The sequence below is a fragment of the Diabrotica virgifera genome, chromosome 2, assembly GCF_917563875.1.
Source record: "Diabrotica virgifera virgifera chromosome 2, PGI_DIABVI_V3a".
NCBI classification, from domain to species: Eukaryota; Metazoa; Arthropoda; class Insecta; order Coleoptera; family Chrysomelidae; genus Diabrotica; species Diabrotica virgifera.
This window is the reverse complement of record NC_065444.1, coordinates 84,700,664-84,715,628: the sequence shown is the minus strand read 5'-3', so window position 1 is coordinate 84,715,628 and position 14,965 is coordinate 84,700,664. Positions and strand designations below refer to the sequence as shown.

Here is a 14,965-nt window from a genome sequence, read left to right as displayed (position 1 = left end):
TGTTTTGCGTGTGTTTATTTTCATCCCATGCCTATTTAATACCTCATTCCATGTTTGTAGATTATTTCTTAGATCTTCCTCTTTATCTGCCATGACAATTACATCATCAGCAAATGCACATTCTGATATTCCTATTCTTTCTAGGTTTCGGTAACCTACATGTAGCTTTTTTAATTGTGGTATACATTCTTTGATTATTTCGTCCATGAAGATGTTAAAGAGTGTAGGGCTCATGACTCCTCCTTGTCTTAAGCCTTCAGATGTTTTAAATTGTTGCGATTTCATATTTTTATGCATTATGTAATTCGTGTTTCTTTTATATAGACTTTTGATGACTTCTATTAGTTTTCTATCAACTCCTCTTCTAATTAGACTGTTCCATATGGTTTCTCTTTTCGCTCTGTCGAATGCTTTTTCTAGGTCGATGAAGGCCATGTACGCTTTGGTTTTAGTCAGTAGTGTTTTTTCTGTTATTTGCTTCACTGTGAATATGTGATCTTGCACCCCTCGTCCTTTCCGGAAACCACTCTGGGCTTCTTCTAGTGTCGTTTCTATTATATTCTTCAGCTTTTGTTCTAATACTGTTTCATATACTTTCAGTGCCGTACATAATAGTGTAATTCCTCTATAATTGTTACATTCTTTGATATCTCCTTTCTTATGTATGGGCAGTATTACTCCCATCTCCCAGTCCGACGGTATTTCTTCTTTCTTCCATGCCTCATTGCATATTTCTCTGAGCAATTTCCTACCTTCCAGTCCCATATACTTCAGCATTTCTGGTGTTATTCTATCATGTCCAGGAGATTTCCCATTTTTAAGTTTCTTTATTGCTGTTTCTATTTCTTCGTTTGTTATTTCATCTGTGTTTTCTTCCTGTTCTGTTCTTTCTTCATTTTCTTCGTTGTTCTCTTCTCTGTTTACTTCATTACTAGTTAGTAGTTCTTGAAAGTGTTGCTTCCATCGTTCCATTATTTCTTGATCGTCTGTTATTATTGTTCCATCTGTGTTTTTTATTCTTGTATCTCTTGTTGGTTTGTCTATTCTTATATTTTTCATTGTTCGATAGAAAAGTTTCTGATTTTCTTTACTGTTGTATTCCATCTGTTGTCCGAATTGTATCCAGGTCTTTTCTTTTTCTATTTTTATCATGTCTCTTACTTTCTTTCTTTCTTCTTTGTATCTATCGTAATTTTTCTCGGTTTTGTTCCCTAAGTACTTTTCCCACATTTTCTTCTTCATTTTTACATGCTTTTTGATTTCATCATTCCACCAGCTCGTTTGTTTAGTTTTGTTGTTTTTCCTGTACACCCCACACTCTTCTTTTGCCGTTTCAATTAATATATCTTTGAGTAGTTGCCATTTTTGTTCCAAATTGCTTACCTGTATTGATCTCATCAAGTTTGTTATTTTTAAGTTTGTCAGTTCTTCGTATTTTTGAGCTATTTGTTTGTCTCTAAGCTTATAGTTTTTAATTGTTTCGAACTCAATCTTTTTTCTATTTTCTGCTGCTCTAGTTTGGGGTTCTATCCTATGTTTTATTTTAGCTTCTAATAAGTAGTGGTCACTGCTTATTTCCGGTCCTCTTCTAACTCTTATGTCTTGGAGTGCCCTTCTATTATTGCGTTCTATCAGTATGTAGTCGATTATTGATTTTTCCGTTTCTCTTGGTCCTTGTCTTGTAAATTTATGAATATTTTTATGCTCATAATGTGTGTTTGTTACTATTAGGCTATTTAATTCACAAAATTCTATTAACCTTCTTCCATTGTTATTTCTCACCTCCTCACCATATTTTCCAATTACATCAGATGTCGACATATCTTTGGTTCCTACTCTACCATTAAAATCTCCAATAATAAATATATTTCCTTTACTGTTTTCTACGGCTATGTTGAGGTCTTCCCAGAATTTGTCCTTTATTTCCTTTTTCTCATTTTCATCTGGGCCATACACCGTGATTATGGTTAGGTTTTCTTCCCCTTCATCCTTCATCTCTACTGTAAGTATTCTTTCTGTCCAACTTTCCCATGTTTGTATGTGCTTTATTCTGTCTTTATGTATTACACATCCCACTCCCGCTGCTGCTCTTTTTTCGTTTGGCACACCGCTGTATATGAGAATATGTCCACCTTCCAAATACATTTCTCCATTGCCTTTCTTTTTGGTTTCTGTTATTCCTAGTATTTCTATTCTGTTTCTATCAAACTCATAGCTTAATTCTGCCTCTTTTCCATTTAGTCCTCTCACATTCCACGTTGCTAGTCTCCAAATTGTTTGTTTATTACTATTACCATTTTCATTTCCTGTTCTTTGCCTCGTCGTTTCCGTTGATGTCTTGCCATCTCTTTTCCATGTGGTTATTGTAGCCAGTTTTTTGTTTGCGTGTTATTGCTTCTTTGTTCTTGTATCAATTCATTATTTTTTGTACTCCATATCCATTTTTCTCCATTGATTATTAATTTTTGATATCCTATTTTTACTTTCTTGTTTTCTTCTCTCTTTTTTTCTGCAATTATTTTGAGTTTATTTTGGATTGCTCTTTCTTTTACAGTCAGATCATTATTTATATAAACCTGTTTGTGTTCTCCTCTCATTAGTAGTGTTTTATTTTTCATTATTTCCAATTTTTTTGGGAAGTTATCTACTTTGACCAAGTATGTTTTGTTCTTGATTTTTCTTACTTTTGCATTATTTATTGCAACTTTTAATTCCTTATCGACGAAGTTTTTGACATGGTCTTCCATTTCTTTTTCGTTAATATTTGGTATATCCAATCCGTTTATGATTATATTGTTTTCCTGTTTTCCCTATCATTCGTTTCTATTCTATTTTCTACTTCCTCTATGTAGTTCATTTTAGCTCGTATTTCCTTTATTTCGTTTTTCATCTGCAAATTTTCTTCTATTAGTCTTTTTATTTCATCCTTATACATCTGATTCATTTCTTTCACTTCTCTGATTAGATCTCTTGTTTCTTTCATCATTTCCTCTCCATTTTCGGCGATCAGTTCCTTTATGAATTCTTTAATTTCTATTATTTGTTCTTTTTGAAAACTCATATTTAATTGATAATGTTTTATTCAATAATTTACTATTGCTGAGTTTGTGTTGCATACGCTATCGGCGTACTTCACTCTTGTTTTGTAAGCATTATGTGTTGCCTACTCTATCGGCGTAATATATGTAACTATGTAATAATGTGTTCTGTGGTTACCGTTCAGTTTGTTTGCTCTATGCACACCAGGCGTAAGACATTTGACACACCTCAAAAGTGCGGATGTCAAAATATCTATTCCAATCTATCTATTCCAAAATAAATATTGGATTTATTTAACACCATATATATAACAGGTAGAATACCTAAAGAATGGCTCCAATCGACATTTATACTGCTACCCAAAAAAGCCAATGAAAAGGAGTGCAATGAATATCGCACCATAGCCTTAATGAGTCATGTCTTGAAATTGTTTTTAAAAGTGATTCACAATAGAATACATAAGAAATTAGACGAAGGCATAAGTGATATACAAATGGGATTTAGGAAAGGTCTGGGAACACGGGACGCACTGTTTGAAGTAAGTGTTCTTTCGCAGAGATGCCTAGATATGAATCAGGAAGTATATGCCTGTTTCATTGATTTTGAGAAGGCATTTGACAAAGTGCAGCATAATCGTCTCAAAGAAATTTTGTTAAATAAAAACATAGACAGTAGAGACATTAGAATTATATGTAACCTCTATTGGAATCAAGCAGCAAAAGTGAAAGTTGAAAATGAACTGACTGAAGATATCCAGATTCGCCGTGGGGTGCGCCAAGGGTGTATTTTATCACCATTGTTATTTAATTTATATAGTGAAGCCATCTCAGAATTAGCGTTGGCCGAAGTCAATGAGGGCCTAATAATAAACGGTGAGCCACTTAATAATATAAGATATGCTGACGATACCGTACTTCTAGCGGGAACACTGGAAGAATTGCAACACCTTGCTCAACAACTAAATATAGTTCATGGTATTTACAAAAGCACAAAACATCAGAGTTTGACTAGTACTGGATAATATAGAAATTGAGCAAATATCTTCGTACAAATACCTTGGAGCATGGATCACAGAAGACACTGATCAGACAAAAGAAATAAGATGCCGCATTGAAATTTCACGATCCATTTTTAACAGAATGAGGAAACTTTTCTGTAATCGCAATATCAATATAACGCTCTGGATAAGAATGCTTCGTTGTTATGTTTTCTCCACCCACTTGTATGGGGTTGAGGCATGGACACTAAAACAATCCAACATTAAAAACCTGGAAGCATTCGAAATGTGGTGTTATAGACGTATTCTGAAAATATCATGGACAGATCGTAAAACAAACGCACAAGTGCTCAAACAACTAGGAAAACAATGCGAAGTTTTAAATTCCATAAAAATCAGGAAGTTGGAATACTTGGCGCACATCATGAGAGGTGAAAAATACGAACTATTAAGGAATATAATGCAGGGCAAAATCAAAGGCAGAAGAAGCGTAGGAAGACGTAAAATCTCGTGGCTACGCAATTTCCGTGAATGGTTTGGATGCTGCTCAATTGAACTATTCCGGCGCGTAACCAACAAAATTATAATTGCCAGAATGATTTCCAATCTCCGATAGGAGCGGAACTTTAAGAAGAAGAAGATAAGTAGATATCATAAAGGAGGTAGATCAAATATGATGGAACACAAATGAAAAATTTATGGTGATCTGAAATTCGTTGCTGCTCTCTTAACCCTCGCAAGACCAACCTTTTAGTAGAAACATCGAGGACCAAGGAGGGTCAAAAAATGTCCACACATAAATTAATCAAAAACGTGCTTTTTTATTTAAACTAATTTAAAAATAACACTTTTATATTATTCCTAAACGTTAATGGAATAGTTAAAAGATACGAATTTATAATTCACCCGGAGTCTTCGGCTTCAGTGAAATTGGCATCATCGTCGGATACAGAAACATTTTTGACTTCTTGCTGTGCTTACCGCATACATACTTGCAGTTTGAACAAACTATGGTTATTTTTGCCCACTTATTGGCATTTTTTCTTTTAGATTTTGCTAATTTGACACATGAATGATATCGTCCCTTTCCATTTTGGGATGGTGTTGAAGGTATTCAAGGGGATTTTTTATAGTCCACTGTCAAGTTTTTATAAAAGTATGAGGAAATGAATTATATTATAGAAATGCTAATTATGCCATCTAATAAGACAGTAGTACGCCGACAATTACTAATTATTTGAGATTTTTAGGAACAAAGGTATTTAGAAAATCGGATGTAATGCAATGTTATGGATACTTTTTAACCCTCCTTGATCCTTCTAGGGTTAAGAATGCCGTTGGACTATACAATACGCTGTTGTTTTTTATGTTTGTATGGTGGAAGAGAGAGGAAGTCACATTACATGAAAGCAGACTAGCCTGCAAAAAATCTTAACCCGTTTCTTCAATTAGTAATATCTAAAACATTATCTCCTTAATTTAGAACTCTTGAAACATAGCCTAAAGCTGATAAACTAATGTTGTTATCATATTCGGTTTTCTCAACATAAAATTATTTAACTTTGTCTCATGAAGTGAAGAAAATCTAACAAAAATTTTTTCGTAGGACAGTGTAGTCTTTTGGAGCAGTATATTCAGAATAAGGAAGTTTTGATACAACATATTACAAAATAGCGTGTGTTAAACGTCTGTTGTCATCAGTTTCGCAAATATTTTAATATTTAAATATTTTAAATGTAAATATAATAAGTGACAATTAAAAATGTATGTCCCCATTTCACGCTTTACGATAAATCAAATTGGAATGTCTAGATTTTATTATAGTCCATGTTGTTAGGCCGCTCCCGTATGACGAAATTTCTGATTCGGTTTTTTTGCGGATTCCTTTTAAAAAATGTCCCGTTTAAACAAATCAGAAAGGTGCCTGGTGATTGTTTTTAAGCATAAAAAACAATTTTTTTAAACAAATTCAAAAAACCATCTTTTTTGATCCGAAAAATATTTTTTTTGGTTTTTGGGTAATTCAAAAAGGGAATCTCTTCATTTTTCTCAAAAGTTTATAGTTTTCGAGTTATAAGCGATTTAAAATCTGAAAAATACAAAAATGTGCATTTTCGAGGTTTGAAAACTCATGTGTAAATTCTTATTTTTGCGCTTGGTAAGTACCTAAATTGAAGTTTAAACATTAAATTTTAAAATTCTGACGAGTAATCTTGGCTTATTTCAATATAGAGCGCTGTTTTTAAATTGTTAATTGTGCGGGTCCACTCGAGTTTTAAGCCGCGTCGCACTATATAGTGTGACTTATACATATTATACGTACTTATGTGAAATATTTCCAACAAATGCTTGACGTTTATTAAAATTTATAATTTACTATTAAACATAGTTTTTTTAATAATTTATTTATTTATTCAATTAATTATTGCCAATGTGCTAATTAAATACGCCAATCATATAGTGCGACATAGACGCACCACATAGTGCGACGCAAGGCGCCGCGATTTGGTGACTTAAAAGTCGAGTGGAGGCGCATAATTAACAAATCGACGGTTAAACTACAAAACATAGTAAGTCGATTTTTAATCCATTATTACTTTTATACTTTGTTGTTTATACTTTACTTTTACATATCTTTTAAACTACGAAAGCTTGTAAGTCAATATTTAAATTTAATTGTACTAGCAACATCTACAAAAACGTCATAAGTAAGATTTTAAGTTACAATAACTCGTAAGTTGCATTTTTATGAGACAAAACCTCGTAAGTTTAATGATAGTTTAAGATTTTAAGTAACAAAACCTCGTAAGTCGCTCTTTGGCAGAAAAACAATATTACTGAATTTTACTTAATGGTAATGGAATTTTTACCTAAAAAGATCCCTACACACACAAAACGAATAAAGTGAATCTTACATAAAGAAGCCAAAATGTTTTTCGTCTCTCTTCGAAAGTTAGATAAAACTGACTTACGAGGTTTTGCAGTTTAACCTGTCGAAGTAAAAAAACGATGTTAATTGAAATAAGCTCCACTACTCGTCAGAATCCTGAAATAGAAGATTTAAACTTCAGTTTAGGTACACTTCAAAAATATTAACTTTTGAGATAAATGACAAGAGTCCTTTTTTGTTTAAAATGACTTAAAAAACCTAAAAACGGTGATCTTTTGAATTTAATTAAAATAGTTATTTTCCTAACTAGTGCGGAAAGTGATACTTTCACGCACGAGACTGCCGTTGACCCGAACGACGCGATAGCGGAGTTCGGGCAAGCAGTCGAGTGCGGGGAAAACACTTTCCGCATAAGTTAGGAACAATATTTTTTCTAGGGCCGTACGTTTGAAAAAAAGCCACAAAAAATAGAGTTATATCAATTTTTATTTAGAAGTGAAAATACACAAATTAATTCTTTGACAAGGTTGTCAAAACCAAACTTTCAATATAATGGGTTACCACGACGACGATATTGGTTTCCACGACGACAATTCAAAAGCATTGTAATTGTCTACTGATCTGACTTTTAAATATTATGTCAAAATAATTTTATTTCATCGAGTTATCATTAGTAATTGCACAAGAGCTCTAAAATTCTATAATAATTTTAGAGATCGAGTGCAATTTGTTGCGATTATTTCATGAATAAAACTGTTCAAAAACAAAATTTTATTGTAATTTATTTATGTAAGTACAAATTAGTACAATTAAACACACAGTTGTTATAGATATTTGGCGGTTGAAAGTCACCAGTTTTATAATTTTTAAAACATTAATTGTCATTAATGTCACTGAATGTATTTTTTCGTAGCAACGAAGGGCATCTGACGTAATATACTTGACGACGAGAAATTGTCAAAAATTATCAGTTTAATTCAGATTTCTGTAGCTTTCTATTGGTCAGAATCTCCTATGAATGATTATTAATCGCGATTATTTCATTCATAGGAGATTCTGACCAATAGAAAGCTACAGAAATCTGAATTAAATCGATAATTTTTGATAATCTCCCGTCGTTAAGTATATTACGTCAGATGCCCTTCGTTGCTACGAAAAAATACATTCAGTGGCATTAATGACAATGTTTTAAAAATTATAAAAGTGATGACTTTCAATCGTCAAATATTTATAAAAACTGTGTGTTTAATGGTACTTACATAAATAAATTACAATAAAATTTTGGTTTTGAACAGTTTTATTCATGAAATAATCGCAACAAATTGCACTTGACCTCTGAAATTAATATAGAATTTTTGCTCTCGTGACACTTTGACATAATTTCACTCGCCTTGTCAAAGTGTCAATCGGGAAAAATTCAATAATTTCAGAGCTCTTGTGCAATTACTACTGATAATTTCATTAAAACATGAACATAATAAGATAAATTTGAAATAAATTAGTATCTAAATATTAGTTTATTTTATGTATTATAATATATTATAATGCCATATTACGAGGTATTTTACTTTCCCGCACGCCGTGCGGGAAAGTGCATCTTTCAAAAACGAAATGCGTTCGTGAAAGTGGCTCTTTTAGCATGGTCGTAGAAAAAAAATTTTAAACAATGTCTGCCCAAAAATTTGTTTCGGCACCCTTCTGATTTGTTTAAAGGGGACATTTTTTAACAGGAATCCACAAAGAAACCGAAACAGAATTTTTTTCATAGGGAAGCGGCATTACAACATGGACTAAATAATAATTGGTAAAGTAGGCAGTAAATGTTATTAAAAATATACTCACTGTTTTTGTGTGGCAACTGCTTTTTGTTCGATGGGTACACTTTTTGAAACGGCGACAAAAGTTAGTGCCCAAACGGTTACCTGTAAGAAAATTAAAAACCAATTAAAATATATGTACATTTATAAATATTAAATGTTTGGTTTAAAATTAGAGACCTATAGCATCTTAACTTAAAAATCATATCTGCACAGAGTTACAGTCGTAGGTTTTGCAGGAGACATGAAACAATTAATGGCGCTCCATTTTTTATAAAAATCTTTACGTACTGTTGACAGATCTTTATTTCATCATCTTAAAAGAACAACACAAATTAGCTAAGTACCTAACTGATATATTTATGTTAACTAAAACATAAAACTAATAAGTATATTATATTCCAGTATAAAATCACGATATTGCGTTGAAGCGCCAATTTCCTAGTTTGACGATGAGCTAAGGAAAATGCTATAAAATCTTTCCACGGGAAAATAATTGCCAGCGTTATAAGGGATTACGACATTATATAAAAAGTTTAAAGGCACTGTCAATCAAAAATATCATTACCTAAAGAAAAAGCCTGGACCACTATGTATTATACAGTATTACAATTTGGAGAGTTTGAGTTAACAAATTAGCGAGAATGGTTTCCACAAATGATTTTATTCAAATCCAAAAATACACATATGAGTATGAGAACGTCTAACAAGAAAGACGGCTATTTCTATAGAAATAAGTTAATGCCGGAAGCATATTTACAGATGCTTGCGTGTGTAGACACCAGGGTGTTGAAATCAGTTAGGGTTTGGAGAAACGGTACATTTACAGATGCTAGCGCGTGATGACACCACGGTGTTTGAACCAGTTAGGGTTTGGAAAAACAGTACGTTTACAGATACTAGCGTGTGTTGACACTAGGGTGTTCAAATCAGTTAGGGTTTGTAAAAACAGTACATTTACAAATACTAACAGATTTGGACACCAGAGTGTTGAAACCAGCTAGCTTTTTTAGTGGTTATACATGCATAGATGCTAACGGTTATTGACTTTGATTTTATATACCTACTGTTGTGGAAAAATATTTAAGTGATTTAGGTATTAATAAATAATTAAACTTTATTGGGATATAAACAATAATGTATTAACACAAAAAACATATTAACATAAAAGATAATGTTGTTCTGAAGCTATGTGCTTGTGGCATTTTTATAATTAACTATTTAGATGGGAAATAAGCCACAATTAAATTAAAAAAAAAATAATTTTATTAACGGTTCGACGCCCAAATCGGGTGTCGTTGTCAAAATACAAAATACGTACTACTAAATTAAACAAAAATGTTGTTGTTTAGTAAAAAATACTTTAAAATGTATAATATATGTATGAATTGCCAATATAAATGAGTCAGATTAAAAAAATTATTAGTTGAATTTTTTACTAAGCAACAACATTTTTGTTTAATATACAGGGGGTGTTTGGTAAAGAATGGGCCATAGCTTAACCTCAGGTTCCTGAGGTTAAAATAGGCCGATTTAAATTAACTTACCTTAGTACAAAGTTTATAATAACCGAGATACAGGGTGTCAAAGTTAAACTTTTTTTTTATTTATTATTGAATATTTCCTGACAGATATGAGATAACCACATGAAATTTGGTATGTGGGGTTTTTTGGGTCGAGAAAACTAAATTCCCTACCAAAAATTATGTATTGCCCAGAGGGCGCCACATACGCCTTTCAGCACTTATTTATTACGTTAAATTTTTTTTATCCCTCACCAGAGTGAATTTAATTTAAAAAATTTTTTATCCCTCACCAAAATTATACAGAATAATTTTGACATTAACATTTTTATTCTCCTATTAGTTTTACTTAAAAAAGCTATACTTCTTTCAGCTCTCTAAACTCAACCGTTTTCGAGATAAACGCATTTTAAATCTGCGATACACCATCATTTTTAGCATAATATCATTGTAGTTACACCCGAAAAATAACTTAAAACCATAATAATTGTGCCAGTTCTCAAATTTATGGCATTGCATCGCAAATTCCATTTGAAGAAATTTGCGATACATTTTTGGATAATTTTATGGTTTTAAGTTATTTTTCTGATGTAACTACAATGATATTATGCTAAAAATTATGTTGCACCGCAGATTTAAAATGCTTTATCTCGTAAACGGTTGAGTTTAGGGAGATGAAAGAGGTATACCTTTTTTAAGTAAAACTAATAGGGGAATACAAATTTTAATGTCAAAATTATGCGGAGTGACGGATAAAAAAAATTGAACGTATTAAATGAGTGCTGAAAGGCGTATGTGGCGCCCTCTGGGCAACACATAACTTTTGGTAGGGAATTTAGTTTTCTCGTCCCGAAAAACCCTCACATACTAAATTTCGTGTTGATATCTCATGCCTGTCAGAAAATATTCAATAATAAATAAAAAAAAGTTTAACTTTGACACCCTGTATCTCGGTTATTATAAACGTTGTACTAAGGTAAGTTAGCTTAAATCGGCCTATTTTAACCTCAGGAACCTGAGGTTAAGCTATGGCCCATTCTTTATAAAACACCCTGTAGTAGTATTTTTTATTTTGACGACACCCGATTTGGGCATCGAAACGTTAATAAAATTTTTTTTTTCAATTTAATTGTGGCTTATTTCCCATCTAAATAGTTAATTATAAAAATTCCACAAGCAAATAGCTTGAGAGCAACATTATTTTTTATGTTGTTCTTTTGTCTTAATATATTATTGTTTATATCCCAACAACGTTTAATTATTTACTAATACCTAAATCACTTAAATATTTTTCCACGGCAGTAGGTATATAAAATCAAAGTCAATAGCCGTTAGCATTTATGCATGTATATTAATTACTAAAAAAGCTAGCTGGATTCAACACTTTGGTGTCCAAATCTGCTAGTATTTGTAACTGTACTGTTTTTCCAAACCCTAACTGATTTCAACACCCTAGTGTCAACACACGCTAGCGTCTGTAAACGTACTGTTTTTCCAAACCCTAACTGATTTCTACACCCTGGTGTCTACACGCGCTAGCATGTGTAAATGTACTGTTTTTCCAAACCCTAACTGATTTCAACACCCTGGTGTCTACACACGCAAGCATCTGTAAATATGCTTCCCGCATCTTTGACCTGGTCATGTATCTGACAAATTTTTTGACTTTTTGGATCTCTTTTATCTAACGGATTTTTTTATATATTAACAATCTGAAGCTAAAAATGCATCCTTAATGCAATCTCCCTCAACGCGCGTTAAACGCGTGTAGAAACCGATCTTGCGCCTCAGAGCGCACTATTAAAATGTCGATATTAATTGTGTTTTGAAACTCATTTGCATGCGTAGAAACGTAATTGCACACATGATATCGGAAAATATCGATATCAAGTGTGTTGCTAAAGCTCATTTGCATGAGTAGAAGTCGATTTACGATCGAAAAAGATTCGAAAAACACTTATTTTTCAACGTCCATCAAGTTAGCAGAACACAGTTATTATTATACCGCAATTAAATGTAAATAAAATTTATTGCTGTTTTTTTATTATCGCATGTTCTGCCAACTTGATATCAAGCTAGCGGAACAGTAGTTCAACAATTGATAAATCATCAATTAATTGAATACCAGAGTATTCTCATTGAAACACACTCAGTGATCAAAAGATCAAAGGTTAGTGGTTTAACGACCACTCGTACGAAATCAAACAGATGAAATTGTTTTTTGATTGGAATGTGTCTAAAGATATTCAACCTCTCATCTTTACTGATGAGCCCAGAGAGGTTGAAGAGGGCGAAACACATTTCTAAGAACTGGTGTTTGGATCTTTGATTCTATTCAAAAAAATTTTCCCAGTCCGAAGTGGTGGATGTGTGAATTGTTCGTAAGGGTATTTTTCCACATTCTCTATTTCATCTGTTTGATTAGGGTATTCTCTGATTTAAATGCAAATTTAATGTTCCAAGAAAAATTGTTTTGCTCTTTTTTTAAAGAAGTTATAGCTTGTTCTGCCAACTTGATTTCAAGCTAGCAGAACAGTAGTTCAACAATTGATATAATATTATCAAATAATTGAATACCAGAGTATTCTCTGAATTAAATGCAAATTTAATGTTCCAAGAAAAAATTCATGGTTCTTTTTTAAGTTATCGCATGTTATGTCAACTTGATTTCAAGCTAGCGGAACAGTAGTTCAAAAATTGATAAATCGTCAAATAAATGTAAACCAGAATATTCTGTGAATTAAATGCAAATTTAATGTTCCAAAAAAAGATTTACTGCTCTATTTTTTAAGTTAATGCATGTTCTACAAGCTTGATTTCAAACCAGCTACTTTCATTATTTTGAAGTTGTTCAAAATGATAGGTCCGGGAAGGCCGAAATTAATCTCAACAAAGTCATTGAGGTAATATTAAAATTGAAAAGTGAAATAGTGTTACCGGGTGATAAAGTTGTAACGTAGGTATATACACATGTCCTGGGAAAGGTATCGCAAGAGTTGGAAAGGAAAAAAAAGCTAAAATCCCTACATTCTTACGTGTGCAACAACACAGATTTCGTGTGAGATTTGTTAAATAAGAGAAAAACGCACAAAGACATGCAAACATATTTACAAAAATACGCATGTACATACGAGTACCTACCGAAGATGATGTGAATTGTACTGATTCAGATTATTCCAGTCATGGAAATAAAACAGTAAGACATATAACAATTTCAATGAAAATGACTTTGTTTGAGAGACTTGTCGTGAAGAAAACCTATAAAGGTCGTGGGGTACTAAGGTTGGAACCGGTTGTATGGGAACATGAAATATCTGAGCAATAAATTTTTTCTTGGAACATTAAATTTACATTTAATTCAGAGAATGCTCTGTATTTAATTATCTGTTCTGCTAGCTTGAAATCAAGTTGGCAGAACATGCGATAAAATAAGTTAAATAAGGGAAATAAATTTTTTCTTGGAACATTAAATTTTAATTTAATTCAGGGAATACTCTGGTATTCAATTATTTGATGATTTACCAATTTTTGAACTACTGTTCTGCTAGCTTGAAATCAAGTTAGCAGAAATGCGATAACTTTTTTAAAAAAGAGCAAAAAACTTTTTCTTGGAACATTAAATTTGCATTTTATTTACACTTAATTATGGTATATTAATAACTGTGTTCTGCTGACTTTGTTCTGCTAACTTGATCGACGTTAATTTTCAACCATTTTGAACTAATTTTAAAATATTTCGAGTTTTAATTATTATTATTAGGTAGATTAAAGTTTAGTGAATGCTATTTTTTTTTATTTCTCAAGGAAAAAATTTTACTCACAATCGGTTAGTAATTTATGGATTCCTAACCTTTGAAGTAATCAGGAAGCGACTTATTACTTACTTTACTTTCCCAGCTAGCCAGGAAATACTTTCCCGGCTAGCATCTGTCACTTTTCTACCTGCAAATGTCAATGTCATTTTTGATTAAAAGATGGTTTAGAAAGAAAAGAATCAACTCAACATTTATTTAATTAAGAAACAACAACAATAACAAAAAGAAAACTATTTGGAATTATAAATATTAATAGTTACATTTTTGTAAAATAAATACAATTTGATTATATGTACAATTAATGGCGTCGTGTATCGCCTAAATGTCAGATTCAACAAACTTGTTTTGTTACCTAGCAACGATCTCACAGGTTACTTAAAATAATTCATCTTATCACATAATGGAAATATATACAGATATTTGAAACGAAATTATTATTGGTAGATTGTGAGTATTAGAAATCCATAAACTACTAACCGATTGTGGGTAAAATAGTTTACTCACAATCGGTTAGTAATTTATGGATTTCTAACCTTTGAAGTAATCAGGAAGCGACTTACTACTTACTTTACTTTCCCAGCTAGCCGGGAAAGTACTTTCCCGGCTAGCATCTGTCACTTTTCTACCTGCAAATGTCAATGTCATTTTTGAATAAAAGATGGTTTAGAAAGAATAGAATCCACTCAACATTTATTTAATTAAGAAACAACAACAACATTAACAAAAAGAAAACTATTTGGAATTATAAATATTAATAGTTACATTGGAATTATGATTACTATTAACGGTTAAAGTAAGACCGTGTTGCTCAAAATTATGAGTGTCAGAAATAGATGATGACGCCGACGTTTCTGGATTTTCTACATGAGACAACATATTAGCAA

General features: G+C 32.0%; 1 protein-coding gene across 1 annotated transcript in view; it reads right to left on the bottom strand.

The window, feature by feature from the left end:
* LOC114340003 (uncharacterized) overlaps positions 1–14,965 on the bottom strand; it is a 118,247-nt gene that overhangs the window by 15,033 nt on the left and 88,249 nt on the right. The window contains exon 2 of the mRNA XM_028290709.2: positions 8,769–8,848. Within this exon, the coding sequence (XP_028146510.1) occupies positions 8,769–8,848 (80 nt within the window). The remainder of the gene's footprint in view (positions 1–8,768; positions 8,849–14,965) is intronic.